The sequence below is a fragment of the Netta rufina genome (assembly GCF_964035555.1).
Source record: "Netta rufina genome assembly, chromosome: 1".
Classification (NCBI taxonomy): domain Eukaryota; kingdom Metazoa; phylum Chordata; class Aves; order Anseriformes; family Anatidae; genus Netta; species Netta rufina.
Window position 1 is genome coordinate 45,920,432 of NC_140123.1, and position 17,406 is coordinate 45,937,837.

Genomic DNA, 17,406 nt, shown 5'->3' on the forward strand with positions numbered 1-17,406 from the left:
AAGTGTAAAGTTAAATATAGCCCTTCTGTACTTGGTGACCACTGATAGAACAATGAGTGAAAAACAAGTTTAAAGTTGTTAAGTCTTGTACTGCTTGCCTTTGTGTGATTAAGTTCAGACTTGTCTGAATTCAGATCACATCCTTTAAGTCAACTTTTCACAGAACTGAGCTTGCAATAGTTGTTACTACCAAGAAGATTCCTTTGTAGGCTCATTTGCATAGTAGAGCAAAGTTTAAACTGTTGCAAACTTGCTGACTAAACGCAAATAGGTTTCTTCTTTCCTGAAGCAAATCTGAAGCAATGTATTTTTTTAAATGTCATTTTGACACTATTTTCTTTACATGGTGAACATGTTCCATAAATGCAGCTCTTTTACAGTAAACGATTTACTACAAGATCCAGAAAACAGTGATAAGTGTTACTGTCTCTTTAGGCCCTTAAGGTTTAAGAAGGTCAAGCTGAAAATGTAAACATAAAAACTAACATTATTCAAGTGTTTTAGTCAACATGACTTGTTCATCAAAGTAATAAAACTCTAATAGTTCTGAAGTTAACATCTTACATTCAATATACTTATATATACTTAAATATATTCAATATATACTTATATGTCTTAGTGCTTGCTGATTACTTTGCCCTGCACTATGATTACTGTCACTTAATATTATGTCATAGTCAAAACCTCTGGCACCAGACAGTTAAATTAAAATACAGAGATAGCACTATTTTGAAAATATGAAGATCTGACAGAAATGCATGACCTTCCTTTTTTAGCTTTCTATCAGTGCAGTGACACAGCCACCTACTCAGCTACTTAGAGATAAAAAAGAGATCTACAATGTTCCAGAAAGAACAAGAACTGAAAGACGGACACATTCAAAGCCTAAATTAGTCACATTGTCTATTTTGAGGGTAGTCCCATAAGCACTTTGATAATATTACTAAAGAAAAAGAAGCTGTGTCTCTGTGTATCTTCTCATTTGCATCACTCATCCAAAATTTATCCCTAAGTATGAAACTCTCTTCCCACACAAACTTTCTGAATCCACTGCTACCTCTATGGGTGCTTTTTCCAAGCTTCTACAGAATATTTTTAAATTTTGCTATTAAGACCTTCTAGATCTTGCCTACAGTCATTTATTCTTTTAAAAGAGAATTAATCTGTAGAAGTTCAAATATCAAAGTTGCATCTTAATAAATGCTTGCTGAATTGTACTCTAACATTTACAGAGTGAAATGGTATTCGGAAGCTATTAACTAATGCCCAAGTTTGAGTTTCTAGGACAGTGCATTCCACAGAGCTGAGAGGTACATGAAAAAAAAAAAAAAAAGAGGTCAGGTGACATTTTCAAAATGTGCCATGAACACTTCAGAAAGGGTTTACTTTTGGGAAATTTGTTTTGAGCAGTATAGAAGACATGGAGTTAAACCTATTATTACATGAGTGATCTAAATTCCATTTGCCATGGAATCTGGTAATACAATTAAGAGATTTTCCTTCTATTTGGTAACAGAAGCACAGTACAGGACTCTGTACATACTATTTCTAAACTCAACATGACCTTTAATAATAATTGTTCCTTTTAAGACAGAATAATTAAACATAGAAACTTTCATTATGTATAGAGGGAGAGGGGAAAAAGGAGGAAATCCTGCTAGGAAACTAATAACTTTAATCCATTTGTAACCCATATGTCTCTGCCAACTTTGTTTCCAAACCGGCAGGGCTTTACACACGCAACAAAGTTCTAGGAGAAACAATAAGAAACGCAAGAAGCAATAGAGAAGTCCCCCAACATCCCACCTGGGGCTCGTTGGGGTCCCTTTGCTGAGAGCTGCGCTAGGCAGAGGCTGGCTTCAGGAGGCCACCAGGCATCATATATCCACCCCCTCCTGCCTCATCATCCAGCACAGCTTCACTCCCACGCCCGACTGGGGACCAGCCACGGAGCTCTCCCTCCACTTCTCTGCCCTCCTACACGCTGGGACTTAAAACTCAGCTCCCTCAAGACTTTCTCCAGGCTGCCTGCATGAAAGCTCTCACCCCGCAGCTCCAGGCGGCCTCCAAGTAAACCAGCGGCCTGGTGAAAGGCGGCCGCCTGGATGGGATAAAGCTCTGCCACAACAGCGGTGGCAAGAAACCGCTTTCTGGAGTGTTCCTCTCTGGGGCCAGCCATGCCCCGTGCTGCATGCGAGCAGCAGGGAGCTGTGCTCTCAGCATTTTCCAGGTCGCCCCATGCCGCAGCCGCCCAGCCCAGCGTGCAAGAGCCCCGGTGTGACTCATCCCGGCCCCGCTGTGGGCGACCGTGTTTCTCACTGCTTCTGCTCCACCAGGTCATAAAGCACGCGGGTGTGGTGAGGCTTTATGGGTTTGAGGAAACGTTTATGGGTTTGAGGAGACGTTTAAGGGCTCCAGGAGACGTTTATGGGGTTTAGGAGACATTTAAGGGGAAAAGGGGAAGGAAATGGCGGCAGCTTGCCCCCCTCAGAGTGTTTTGAACTGAGGTCACACCAGCCCAACTGCTTAATACACAGGGAGATGCCAACTAGACACCCCCAGGCGGTGCCCTGCTGCCTGTAGGGGCAGCGCAGCGCCCTGCAGCTGCTGGGCCGCCTTTGGGGACAGCCACAACCCCACAGAGCCGCACTCAACCCCCCCACTCCCACCCAACCGCTCCCTTTAGCGGCCGCAGCCCCGCGCATGCGCGTCACGGAGGCGGGGCGGGGCCGCGGCTCCGAGGGCTCCGCCCCGGGAGGGGGCAGGGCCGCGCTGTGCCGGGGCGGCGGCGGCGGCGGCTTCGGTGGGGCGGGGAAGGGAAGGGAAGGGGAAGGGACGGGGACAGGGGCGGGGGAGGACCGGCACGGCACGGCACGGGAAGGGAAGGGAAGGGAAGGGTCGGGCTGGGCCGGGCCGGTGGGGTCGGAGGAGCGGCCAGCATGGAGCACCACCAGCCCGCCAGCCGATACCGAGTGGTGAGCGCCTTGTCCCCGGCGGGGAGGGGGGCGAGCCCTTTCCCCACCCTTTATATTTTATTTTTTAAATTAATTGTTTTTATTTATTTATTTTTTTTTTTCCCACCCTATTTTTCTCGGCCGCCTCTCGCTTGGAGGCAGGGGGCTGTGGGTCGCAGGCGGGTGACCTTCAGGCGTTGTGCTCCGTGCGGGTTTGCCTCCTGCCCGAGCTGCTGGCACCGCCTGCTTTATTTTCATTATTTTCATAGTTGTTATTATTTTGCAGTTACTGATTTATGGTCGGTTGTGCCCCTCTGTGGGTCTTGTCGCTGGTTATACCCATCCAGAACCCTGTGATTCCGGACCAGCCTCGTTTAATATCAGTTGCTCTCGATATAAAAGGTTGTTGGTCGAAAAAGAGGATGTGAGCACAGCTCGTGTCCCCAAAAGTTTCCATTTAATCCCTCGCTTCCTTCTGTTTTATGGCTTTGCTGTGTACATAACTTACGCTGTGAAAGCCTGAAATCTCTGCTCGTATATCCTGTTTCTTCTATGATCGTTTGCCCAAGTGCTGAATTTATCTTACTGGTTTGTTTTTGTTTTGTTCTGTTTTTTTTCTTTTTTACATCTCGAGTATTGAAAATAACGTCGACAGAAGTCATCACGTCCACTTCTGTGCATACCTTGTATGTCCGAGGCTTCTTTACACATTTCTCCAGATATAAAAGTTGCCTCTGGGTTGCAAGCGATCAGCTTGCTTTACATTTTAATGTAGAAATAAAAGCTGATATCTATATTCAGGTTCCTCAGTCGTGACGTACAAAACCAGAGCAGCAAATACCTTGTTACAGGTCTGGCATATTTCTGTTGAGAGCTCGGCAAGCGGTGTGGGAGGTTGCTATATGCTCTTGGGTGATGGTACACTGGGACTGTCGTAGATGAGCAGACCCAGCAGCCTGTGACTTCTGAGGAGCGCCGTGTGCCTTGCGTACAGCAGCAGGTCCCAAAGCACTTTGTGGGTCAGTGCTTCTCTTCCTGTGCCACATGACCGTAATTTAGCTAAAGTCAGCAGAAGTCCTGAAGTCATTCCTTCCTTTTTTTTTGCAGAGGAGAATGGGAATGCTGGCAGACTTTTTTTTTAACAGCCTTCAAATGCTGTATCCTCCCCAAGGCCTAAAATAACCTGGGTATGTTTTCAAAGTTTAAAAAAACAATAATAATTCTGTTATTCAAAGGAGTAGAGTAGAACACGGGAGGATGGAACAAAGAAATAATTTGTCACTAGTGTTTTAAGTTACATCTGTAACTTCCAGCTGTGATGCTGATGCCTAGCTTTGCAGAAATGCTTCTTGTTGTGGCCTTCCGAAAGGGCTAATCTTAATGTTACATAGTAGGTGTTAGCCCATTCTCTTCCCCATGTATGTTAAATTTTGTGGCCAATTTATGTCACTGAGGTTTTGTTAGAGAAGTGTCTCTGAAGCCTTTGTAATTACAGCACGTTAAGTTCCATTGAATTTATTGTAAGTCATAATGAAAGTGCAATTTTAATCTCTGATGTACTCTGAAGTTTAAAATACCTTCCTAATTACTATCCCATAGGTAAGACCATGTTGTTTGATTTTTCTCTCCATTATATCTGACTGTCAGACATCGAGATTTTTGTAATACTTACTGTGTTGGGTCAGAGAATGGAAGGAACCAAGCAATTGCAGATGTACTTAATTAGCACCTGATTATTCAAGCTTGTGATCTTAAGTGTTATGAGGTATTTGCTTATGTAATGTCTGTGATAGGTAGTAGGCAGTAGATTATTGCAGATTTTATGGTCATGTCCTAATCCTTGAGGACAAAATATAGAAATGAAATACTACTTAACGTGGCTAATACTGCATTGGTTTTGTGCATGTACCACTCCCTGAGTGCTAAGCTTATGAAATCTGACCAGTTCTGGTATGTTCACTCTACGTCCTTTACTTTTTGCCTTCATGAGTAATAGCAAGAACTCCTTTTTCTTTTTTTTTTCTTTTTTTTTCCTTTAGTTCTGCCTTTACTTCTAACTGATCTTTTTCTTTTCTTCTTTGTCTATTCAGTGCAAGTTCTCTTCTAAGTAATAACAATTATTGGCTTACGTTTCTGTTCATAGCAGTAACAGTAGGACTTCAGTGAAGTTGAAGGAGCTATCTCACTGCTCTCTCTTCTTGTTTGTGGCTTCTTTAAACAAGTTAAAAAGCTTCAAGAATTACGAGCACTTGAATTTTAAGCTTTTGCACCACAAACCACTTTTAGCACTTTTAATGAGATAGAATATCTGATCATAAATTTAGCCCTCGTTTTTTCTTATTTTTTTTTTTTGACAGAAACACTACTAATGCTTCATTCTGCATCCTATTCTTTCTTTTGCATCTGTATTTTATTTAAAAAGCATTTCAAAAATGTTCAAACGATGCAACTGCTAAAAAGCTGCTGTTTGGAATTGCAGCGAAGTAAGTGTTGTAAACTAAGAGTGGGCAGTAAATCAGCATTACGTAACTGTCTGCCGCAGGCATGTGTGACTTGTATTGCTCTCTGCCCCTCCTTTTTTGTCCTCCCTTTATAGGGCAAAAAGACAACTAATTGATGGGTAAGAACTTGTCATGCTTTCCTGCAGGAATATGACATCAGAAATAAATCAGCCAATCTTTGCTGTCTTGCTTTACTTCCTTTCCCTCCCCCCCCCCCTTCTTAGTCACTTACATACTGCAATTCTGTTGGTAAATGACTTAAAACTTCAATCCAGGCATAATCAGTTCAGTTGTTTTCCTTTCTCCTTGCTGTCTTTTTTTTTTTGTTTTGTTTTGTTTGATTGTTTTCTTCCCCTATTCTGCTTGTTAGTAGACAAGCGGAATGAGGCATCAACTCTAGGAAAATGATAATTAAAAATTCTTCAGTGATCACTTTCCTGATTCTTTTTAACTTCTTGCTCTTTGTCATCTGACTTTAATTTGTGCATTGCTATCTTGCTGTCTGAAATGTTTGCTCATAGTCCAACTTGTTTGCAGAAAAAGATGACTCGAATGATGCTTCGTGAATCTCTACCGAAGCGAAGCAAAAGAAAGGCAGCTGTTTTCTGCAGTGCGTAAAACTGAGTGAGCAACCAAGTCCTAAAGCTTGGGATTGCCTTTTTCTGTGAAATGTGGTTTTCCAGGTAACTGTGTCATGAGGGAAGACTTCAAATATATGTGTGATCTAGGTGCATAAAACCAATGAAAAGCTCTAGAATTTATATTCTGAACTGCTTAATAATTATAACTCCCCCCTGGATGTTCCTGATGAAAACTTTAGGTTGTTTTTCTGGGATCAGGTAGCCAGCGATCTTTGATTTGTATGGGAGGTCATATCTATATAGGTGAATGGTAAAATGGCTAGGTAGGTAGAGCCAGAAGCAGCTGTCCACATGGGTGTCAGTTTAGCTGTCACTGGACTTGCTGTTGTCACAGGAGCACCTGGAGTTTGGTGGGGTTTGGGAATGCTGCTGTGATTTGTGAGTGATGTGTGATGCAAGACTCCCAAGACCTCAGCCTGCTATTGTATGGCACTATATAGGATTAAAGAGGATTAAAGAAACTTTTTTTTTTTTTATAGGTGTGTGAATCTTATATAAAAGTTAAGATGTGTATGCTTTTTAGGAACAGGATGAAGAAATGAAAGTTGCTGCTATAAATACTTCATTCCAGTTAATTCCCCTGCATAGTGCTACACGTTGTGAATAGTTTTAAAATTATCTCAGGTAATGCTTAATGATCTGCATCTCTTCTGTGGTGGGTTGACCTTGGCTGGCTGCCGGCTGGCTGCCAGCTGCCCACCACGCTGCTCTCTCACTCCCCCTCCTTGGCAAGGCAGGTGAATGGGAAATGTAGGAAAATAGGATGAGATACCTCATGGACTGAGATAAGGACGGGGAGATCGCTCACCAGTTACTGTCACAGGCAAAACAAACTTGATTTGGGGAAGACTAATTTATGGCCAATTAATAAAAGTAGAGCAGTAAGAAATAAAGAGAACACTAAAACTACATTCTCTCTACCCCCCTTCTTCTAGGCTCAACTTTAATATTAACTCTTCTACCTATTTTACCAGCCCCAAGTGGCACAGGGACATGGGGGCTGCAGTAAGCCCATAGTGCTTTGTCACTGCCACTCTTTTCTCCTTTTCCTTCTCTTCTCCTGCTCCAGTGTGGGGTCCCTCCTGTAGGATACAAGTCCTTCAGGAACTGCTCCCACACGGCTCCGTACCACGGGGTCCATCCCCCAGGAGCAAATTGCTCCACCACAGGTCCCCCACGGGAGGCAGCTCCCCCCAGACCCCCTGCTCCTGTGTGGGCTCCTCTCCACGGGCTGCAGCTCCGGCCCGGGGCCTGCTCCTGCGGGGGCTCTCCATGGGCCGCAGCCTCCTCCAGGCCACATCCACCTGCTCCACTGGGGGCTCCTCCACGGGCTGCAGCGTGGAGATCTGCTCCATGTGGGACACATGGGCTGCAGGGGGACAGCCTGTTCCACCAGAGGCCTCTCCACAGGCTGCTTTGGCCAGCGGTGGGTCCCTTTTGGAGCTGGCTTGAACTGGTCCCCTCTGATGTGAGGGAAAGGGGGGCAGCTCCCAGTCTCTTAGAGAAAAAACACCCCTGCAGCTTCCTGCAACCAAAACCTTGCCACATAAACAGTACATCTTAACTCCATTGTCATTGACTCTTTCCTCTCACAATGTTATCTGGTTGAACCTTAATCAAAGTCAAATGGTCTTTGTAGGTCTTACATAAACATGAAAGTCAGCCTACACAGGAAATGTGCACAAAGGAAATTTTCTCCTTCCTTTCTTTTCATGGGACTAAGTAGTGACTGGCAAATAAATAAAACCAAACACTGATTATTCAGCATCTTTAAAATGAGAACTCTAGCCTATATCTAACATTTATTGGTTTTGGAGTGCTCTTATGTAATTGGTATTACCGAGCAGATTGAGCCAGTTTACATTAGGGAGACTTCTGTTGCTTTCCACAGATCTGATTGTGAAGTCAGACCTGGAGATAAGATGTTGCACTTAAGAGATTCAGTTTATGGTACTGAAGAATACTGAGTAAAGATGCATTAAGTGATAAGCTTTGCTGTTGCTTGCCTATGACAGTTAAGCTGGCCCTTCCAGGGGTACAAACCTCGTATTCATTGAAGATAAAGTTTTTTCAGTGCACCTTAATTTTGTACTTGAAGCTCCTAGTGTGGACCTTTTTAATAGTTTAGAAGGACTAAAGAGGATCTACTGAAATGAGGTGGATTACACTTTTAAAGAATGGACTGTTTTTACGTCTCATTTTTATGATGTAATAATAAACAGAATTTTGAATATTTCTGTAACATTTTTACCTGTTTACCTAATTTACCTTATAAACTTCCCCTATTTTTTGAGGAATTTTGTTACAAATGAAGACGAAAACTTATTAATGTTCAGGTATGTTTTCGGATATGGTAGTGATGCAGTGAATGTTTAAAAAATAGTAAATCTTAAATTTTTCACTTTCAGTTATGCTTTTTGAATGCTTTTCTGGTCCATATGAAACAAGGAACTAAACCTCAAATCTCTGTGTGCGCCTCTCAAGTCAAGGAGATGAGGTACTAGATATTTACAAGGAGACAGAAGGTGTTATACCTATAAAGCAGGATGCTCTGACTTGGTGTGCTCTGACTTCAGTGTGCTGTCCTTGCCATGGTTTTGGATCCCTTTTTGGAGGACCACAGCTTTAATACCCAGCTCTGTGCCTGATTCAGAGGAAGAAGCCCTGTCTCACTGAATGAGCAGGAGCGGCTGCAGCTACAATAGCTTGCTGCTGCTTTGTGTGGGCGCAGGTTGTGGCATGTGGGCAGCTTCCTGTCTTTTTGGTGGGGGCGCGAGGGGAAGTAAGGCGGTTTTCATCAGCCCCGTGTACAAACTGGATTAGTTATATAGGGCACCAGTATTACCGTACTGAGCAAAATGAGTAATGTACACTGGTAAAATGTACCTGGGTTATTCCACTCATGTCTTTCTCCAAAAGTATTCTCAGGCATAGATTTAGGGTTAAGTCTGAGCAAGAGAGAGAGGCGGGGAGGAAAGGATGGGAATATCAGTGTCTGTTCTGGTGCAGCAAGCTGTTGGCTTGTGAAAGCTGTGGGGGTTTTTTAGGTTCTTAAAAGAAGGATGTGCCTGCCCTAAGATGTGACATTAAGCTGTGGAAGGTACAAGGAAATCTTCAGGCTGTCACGTGTATCTGACACGTCTAGGAAGTCTTGTAACTGTTAAATAGTAATAAAAGGCAGAAGTTTGGTAACGGGAAGAAAATGCTTTCAAATAACACGGTTCTCAGCAGAAGACGCCTGTGATGTGGCCAAGCTTGATCTGTTCAGATCATTCAACTTTAAAAAAGAGGAACTTGAAGCACTCTGTGAGCTTCTTTGCATGAAAAATGAGGTGGGAAGTACATTAGGAGAGCATCAGAAATGTAGTACTTATAAAGTGCTGTGTTAATGCAAAGTTTTAGTACTAGTCTTCCAGGTGGGATGAAAATGAGGCACTTAGCAGAAATGCCTAATTCTAGGCTATTTTTGGAACATTATTCCTAATGACAGTGTTAACAAAACAAGGAAGTATGTATCATCAGTACAACTGGTAGTATGTATTGCTAATCCTAATTTCTTGGGACGTAGTCCCTAGTTTTCTGTTGTAGATCTGATCGTGGTGTTGAGTTGCATAGCCTCCAAACCTCCTTCTAGACTTCAGGTGCTTAAGTTGCTTTGGAAAGGGGAGTGATGAAATGGGCACGTACCAGCACACCCACAGTGGGCAAATTGATTTCATGCTGAGAAGAAAAGTAATCTGAAGAGGAGATGGGCAAAAAAGAATGAAAAAAATTGGCAACTTGTTAGCTTGGAGAAGCACTGCCAATGCTTCCTACTAAAGCTGAACTATTGTACAGCCAAGACTGTGGGTTTGAGCTGCCTCAGGCTTAGGTCTCCCACTTCCTGGACAAGTACTGTAACAGCTAGCATGTTTTAATAAAATGGGCACCCCCTTTGCCAGCTGTGTTTTTAATGAAAATGACTAACTTCTTCTGTTTTGTGCTGAAGTCATTTCTGACTTGCACAGCCAGGGCTCACAGATGTCAGGATGTGGATGCCTTATGACTTTGAGTCTTATAATGAAAGTGGAAAATATATTTCCATTTTAACATTTAACTGTTTATTCCACTTAAGCATCATTTCCATTATCACAGGCTAAGATTAGCCTAAAGCAGGAACAGTCAAACTTACTTTTCAGTCACGCTGTAACCAAAGCATTATATGATATCCTGAGTTGGAAAGGACCCATGATGATCATCAAATCCAACTCCAATTAGGTATTGAGCCACCCCCTTCCTCCTCCCTCCTCCCCTCGTCCCTGACTGTTCCTCATTCAGCTGAGGAATGGACAGAATGATTTAGAAAACAGGCCTTAAAACTTTGATGTAGACACAACAAAATCTGGTCAATATCCTGTATGTTACTTTTTTTTGTTGTTGTCTGTAAAACCACTTTTCATTTTCTTCGGTTACTGTTGGAAGTACTTGGCAGAGGTTTGTCATATTCCTTCTTGTAAAACGTGGCCTTCCAGGAATAAAAAGAGAGGAGAAATCTCGGTCTCTTGACTACTGTGTAGTAGTTCACAAACATAATTTGTCCATTTTAGCTTTGAAGAATATTTTACATTTTGGCACTAAACCTGTTAATGTTAACTGTAAGAGGGGTCAGGATCAAGTTCTTGGTAAAGCTGTGTATGTAGCCTGAATCAGTGAACCTGTTTTTGCTTTTCCTTGCTGAATTTGAAAAGATTATGTAGAGCAGCCTTGAAGAAATGATAGACGATACCGTAAACATCATCCTATCTCTTTATTGAGAAATAACCTTTTAACTTTTGCAAAATAGCGTAAGCTTGCATTTAAACATTGCTCTGGTAATGCTTAGTGTGGTTAACACTTATTTTTGTGAGGTGAGGGATGCCTTAGATAAAGCACAAAATGGTTAGAATAACAATGCTGGGTATTATTGAGGCCAGTTGTGCAGTTGATTGTGGTGTTTGTAATTTATTGTCATTTTGCAATTTAAAGGAAACAGTACCTAAGGTATTTTTAAGGAATGTACCGAAGCGTTAAGATTTTCTTAGTTAAAGTTCTAACACTGGGGTCACAACATAGGCTTGCACCAAATGCAATTAGGAAAAATAACGTTATAAGCTGTATACTATTAAAAACCTATTCCAAATCCTAGAATGAGAGAGCATAATTCAGACAGATCAGTAGGCTGCTAAGGCCCTGCAGTATTGGTCTACAGCTGGTGATGAGCATTGTTCTGTGTTCCTTCCCTGTACCTCAGGGTCTGCTATTCTTATCTACTTACCAGGGTTCAGAGGTAGCACCGGTTTGGTGATCTGCTACTCTCCTCTGAACAGTTGAGCTTCCTCCTAGACTGTTATGGTGCTTTGTTTTGTTGATGTTTAGCTTCCTCACAGTTAAAAATTTGGCCTGCTGGAAAGTACCTGCTTCTAGATGTGTGCATCATCAAAATATTGAGGGGTCCAGAGAATTGTCCTTTGGGCCATGTATTATGTAGACCTGTTTTCAAACACTCTAGCTCTATCTAACAACTATCTGTTGAGACATAAAAATGCATTCCTTAAAGAAAGGGCCTATAGGTCGTTGTTGTTGTGTTTGTTTTATTAAAGCTGTGTATCCTGTAGTGGATGGAGAAGGATAAGACAATAAATCAAACTGAGGATTTCTTCAGTAGAGCTTGTTCTTCTGCATGTAATGCATAGAAAGTATGTTCAGGTCATATTGTGTATCTGTGTGGGTTTTTTAACCTGTTACAACAACTGTCTCTATTTTTTCTCTACAGTTTATTGTTATATTAAATTGATGAGCTTGAATACTCCATTTTCCTATTACTAGGAGAAGGAGCTATGTTCAAAAAATCACACGTAATTGACCTGCTTATAAGGAGTGAGTTTTTACTGACTTGATCATTTTTTTGATCTGTGTTATTTAATTAATATTTTTGTTTTTGGGCTACTTTGTGGTGTTGAGTAGGAGACTGTTCCTTCATGACTAGCTTTTTCAAATACAGAAGAGAGAAAAAACCTCAGTGTTCTCAAAAAAGTTGAGACACTTTAAGGTTTTTCTTAGTTCCACTCCAGAATTTTCAAGGACACATAATTACCTGTGATATAAGAGGCATAAACTGGAGTCTGTTTTTTTTTTTCTGCCTAACTTTGGTCAGGGATTTAAGGTGAAATTTTATGCTCCTCCTGCAGTGCAGTTATGATACTTCTCTAAGAGAAAAAAACAAAACAAACAAAAAAGACAAACGAAATAACAATAACAACAAAAAAACTATTCTTTCCTTATCCTTCCCCCTGTAAAATGAATTTGCCATTTTTAGCACCCTCCTGCACTGTCCTTGTTAGGAAACTGTGTGTGAGCTGTTCTACTGTACTTTGACTTTTAAGTGAAGCATGTATTACATTTACAATAATACTCAGTTTTTTGAATCAGCACTGATTATTTTTCAGCCCAAATGAATGCAAGCTAAAATGGAAGCTGGAACTAGCTGTTGAATATTGAATTTGCTATTGGTGAAAGCCTTGTCTGTTTCCCAAATTTACTTTTTTTGTCATTGTTTTTTAAGCAATTTTACAGTTTACATGTTTTGTTTGTGACAAATGACCAGAATATACTTTGTGAACAGATTCTATAAAGCTGCTGGTAAGTCAGAGGGTGCCTCTTTTGATTTGTGATTCCTGGAGCTGTCGCTGATATTTTGCTGGAGCTGTTGGTTAGTGGCAGCTGCCAACAAATCCGGACGGAACATTGGCCATGACCATGGAAGATACTGAGAATGAACAAGAAGGCTCATTGTATGAAACCTGGGAACTGCCCAGATGCTGGGTACTGTATGCACTTGGGGATTCTCACAAGAGCCTGGTGGAGCTACAGCAGGCAAAGGGAGGCAGCCTTCTTAACACTGCAGTCTAAAATGAGTGGTGGGAGTTGGAAGTGCCTGGTGCTCGTAAGATCATCAGGGCTCAACCATTGCAGAGCTGTTACTCACCCCCAGAAATGCTGAACTTGGGTTTAAATCACAGGAAATAAGCTACATGAAGAGAAATGAATATATGGGGTTTGTTAATACACAGGATCATTGAGGCAGATACTATTAGCAGATTCAAGAATGTAAATTCATGCACATCAAATCCATAACAGATGCTAAATGAACGAAGCAGAGATGTACCATTTACCAGCCATAATATAACAGCTGGGAATGTTAGAGAAGTTTGAGGAAAATGGGTGGCAAATAAGTGACTAAGGTTTTTGTGTGCTTTCCATGCATCTCCTGATAGTTGTGCTGGGGACGGAACGTTTCTTTAGACTGGCCTCTGGACTGAGTAATACTTTTTTTTTTTTCTTTACCAGTGGGTCTGTATGTTAGATTTTCAAATTGAATGATAAAGTGTTCAAGGAGGAGAGCCTTGTTTTATACTTTTTTTTTTTTTTTTTAAATAGAGTTTAAACTAGTTCCTCAAACTGTTCTTGAGTTACCATTTGACAAACAGGTAGCTAGGTGGTACATGGTGATCTTTTTAGTAACTAGAGTTACTAGTTACAATTTCTTACTGTGCACAGGCTTTAGGGAACGCTTTCATAAACTTCTAGAAATATTTTTACACTAGCAGAAAAAAGATTTGGAAGCTGTTGGTCCTAATTGTCCTCTTTGTTAATGTTAGAGACATCGCTTATTTGTTGGTAGATTTACAATTAATTCCTATAATCATGTGATAGGAAAAACTTCTAGAAACTATATCTGACTTGAAATTTTACAATAAATATGAAAGATCTATCTTGTTCATACCAAAATTTAAGTATTCAGAATTATCTCTGAATAATTCTGTATTAGAGAAGAAACCTGAAGAACTAAGTGGGGAGAAGTGCAAGTGTTAACACTGCTAAGAATAGTTTAGTTTTTAGAATATTTACTGTTAGAAAAGAGTTCTGATATTGACACGTGGTATGTTGATGTCCTTTATGAGCAGGTTATTTGCTATTAATGTAGGGGTCGGGAAGGTATAGATATCTAAGAAGCCACAGGGAATGAATGGAAATGCTTATGTCATGCTATCAAATGTGCAATTGTTTAAATTTGGATTACAATCCAAAAAAAAGTAAAATTGTATGTGTAAAGTAGCCACTGCGGGAGATGAACGCTTTCCCTTGAGGAGGAAGTCTTGATCACCATTTCTAAGTACCACCTCCCCCACTGGTTATACGTTTCTTTGAGGAATAATTTGGTAATTTGGTAAATCCACTAGGCTAGATCTCTAGTTAAACAGAAGTGACTAAAATTATTTAACAGCTTCCTAAGTTAAGTGCCTATAAAACCTTTTCAGTGTCTGTGGTTCACCTTAGTTTTAACATGGGTGTCAAACTTTGGCAGAAAAGCCATCCTGTTGCAACATATTTTTCAACAACATTCAGTATAAATCTCTTCGGATTCTGTTCAGTAGAAGTTTGCCGACAGAGGTTGCGGGTTTCCATGGTACCTAATCCTTATTTAGCAGACACATTTGGTATTTCTACACAGCTGTGGAACGGCAGCAATGGACTTCTGTTCTGCTTTTCTGCTTCTACTGCAGATTTTACACCTTTGACCTCAAAACATGTTGACTACTGTTGAAAACTTTCTGCAGAGATGTAGCATTTTAAAAAATGACAACAGGCAAAAAAAAAAAAAAAAACAGCAACAACAACAAAAAAAACCCACTCCACTATCGTGACTGTCACTCGATCTCAGCATGTGATAGTGGAGACTTGCCAAGTGATGGGATGGTGGAGGAAAAAAAATGTATGTTCCATGTGCTTGGGAGTGCTGATTAAATTTGAGCAGTTAGTTTCAGATAAGTATCAAAGAATTAAAAGCAAAAGGTAGCTGGAAGTTGCTGTACTTCGGTGTTTTACCGGAATGTACTGAAGTGCCTTATAACCTTCATTGCTTCAGGGTTTGGTATTTATTAAGAGACTTTCATCTTCGGAGACTTTCAGTTTTCTAGAGCTCTGTGTCTGTGGCCAGTATTGCATGTTTCAGGAGAGATTGCATGTGATGATGACTGACTACAAGGAGCTTGCTTCCTAACTTGCTGGGAAGTTGGCACTCTGCTCTGTGTGAGTTCGCGTTGGGCTGGTGTTACAACAGGAGCTTGGGGAAAAAGACATCATCTTGTTGTAAGCTATTCTATTGGTAAAGGATGAAAACCTGTACTTAAAATAAAGTTAGCAACCTAAAATGCAATGATGTGTGCTTCATCCCCCGAATATTATTTTATTTTAAAAAACTGTGAAAGATTTCTTCCGAATGCTGTTGTGAATTTTTATTTTCCTTCTAAGAAAATAGTTCTTTAGTGGAAGGATTTATGTCTCTCTTCTGCTCTTGTATTTCTTGTCTAAGAGTATTTATACATTATTGGCTTTAGTTTTGATTGTTCAGTGGCTTTTGGTGACCTAAATGAGAGTTGATTGATCTTAACACTTGAATGGCACTTATAGGTTAATGGTATGGTTTTTATGTTTATTTTTTTCTAAAAATACGGAAGCAATTAGTGTGTAGTGTGAGCTGGTGAGACCATAATGCCATTCAGAAACAAAAGAGATAGGGAAGTTGAACTAAAAGCTCTCTCTAACATGAACTATTTTTACAACAGGTTCAGAATTAAAAGCAATCTTGAAATAAAATTTGTTTTTATTTTTTCCCTAGAAAATCTAAAGATAAACACTTTGCTATTTGCAGATGAAGAAACCCTACTTTACACTACTAAAACTGAAAAAGGCAATGCAAGATGTGGTTACAAGACCAGCACTTAATATGCAACCCTTATGTGGTCTAGTGAAATTGTTTTTATGTTGATAGAGCCTTCTCCTTTCAAGCTTGCATTTCTTATGAATAGCATCTCATTTGTATGGAACAGTTAAGAGTAGGTTTACAAATAATTACCAATAGGCAGGTGTAAAAAAAACTTTATTTTTTTTAGTACATAGAGATATCATGTGTAACATTTAAAAAAAAAAAAAAAAAAAAGGGAGAAGCTTCCTGAAAGCCTGATAAAGATGGTGGAAGTTTTCTTGTTAACCTGCTGTTAGTTCCACCTCTAATATTTACTGTGTTACAATTCCTGTGGAATAAATACCTGTGCACCAGTATGGAAGGGGTCCTGAATCTACTGCAGAAGTGTTGGATAGCTGTTAAGCACTGCAGAGGCAATCTTCGGATGAGTCCTTCCCTGCAGCACCAGAAGCTGCAGTAAGTGGATATTTTCGGTTGGCCTTTCGGCATGGTCTGAAACTTGCTGTAGAAAACTAAAAGTGTGGAAGTGTTAACTTCTCCAAAGTGACAAAGATGAGCCTCTGCTGCTGAGAGCATTGCTTTTCATGGAGGAGGTGTACCAGTTGACTGGCTTAGCATGCAAAGGTTGAATTTGCATGATCAGCTAGATTATGATCAACTTTTTGAACATTTGCATGATCAACTAGGTTATCTCCATGCTTTCTCTTAAAGCATATTGTAAGATGCGGTGTTTTGGAGTTTCTGTGCATTATATTCATTTTAACACCATCGGGATGAACTCATACACTGATCAGTGTGAGTTCAAAACTGGAGGAGCCAACCTTTCTGAAAAATGTTGTAGTAATATCATGGGAAAGGCTAGAAAGGAGGACAAATTCAAGTACTCAAAATTGAAAATTGCTGGTGAGAATGCTGGTCTTCAGTGTCCCAGGCAGAACCATTACTACTGAAACTTATGCAAAAGCTTACCTAAAAGTCAGGCTGTGTCAAGATGAGCTGGTCATAAAGATCTAAAAAAGACAGAAGAAGCAAGCTAGCTAGATGCTTTTTTTTGTCTGTGGCAGCATCTTCTGGATAATCTTATGCTATACTGAAGAGATTTTATAAATAGCATGAAAGTAGCTTATATTTTTAAACAAGGTTTTCATGCTGCTTGTAATGTGCCATTGAAATTATGTTGCAACAATTTTACAATGTACTGAACTTCTGTATATCACATTTTTTTTTAAATTGAAACCTACAACTTTTTAAGGAATGTGCAGAAAATTAGTCACCAGAATTACTGAGTGTTTTTTGTGTATGTTAACCTATCAGTGCGAATAGAGCTGGCATGTGTTACTTTATCTATGTTAACCAGAAAACATCATTCTGATCTTGTGCAAATAGCATACACGTGGCATTAGACGTCATCACGTGATATCTTTTTCCTGTGCCCTTTTTAAAATTTAGTGTATCTTAACAACTTGCCTATATTGCCACTCTTCTACAAGTCAGTCAATGCATCACATATGTATTGACCGGAATAA

General features: G+C 40.5%; 1 protein-coding gene across 2 annotated transcripts in view; it reads left to right on the forward strand.

Moving 5' to 3' along the window:
* The first annotated feature begins 2,866 nt into the window (after window positions 1-2,866).
* Window positions 2,867-17,406, forward strand: part of NDFIP2 (Nedd4 family interacting protein 2) — a 47,322-nt gene continuing 32,782 nt past the window's right edge. For both annotated transcript variants that reach the window (XM_084302066.1, XM_084302065.1), the window contains exon 1: window positions 2,867-2,975. In XM_084302066.1, coding sequence (XP_084158192.1) covers window positions 2,940-2,975 — 36 coding nt within the window. In that variant the 5' untranslated portion in view covers window positions 2,867-2,939. The remainder of the gene's footprint in view (window positions 2,976-17,406) is intronic.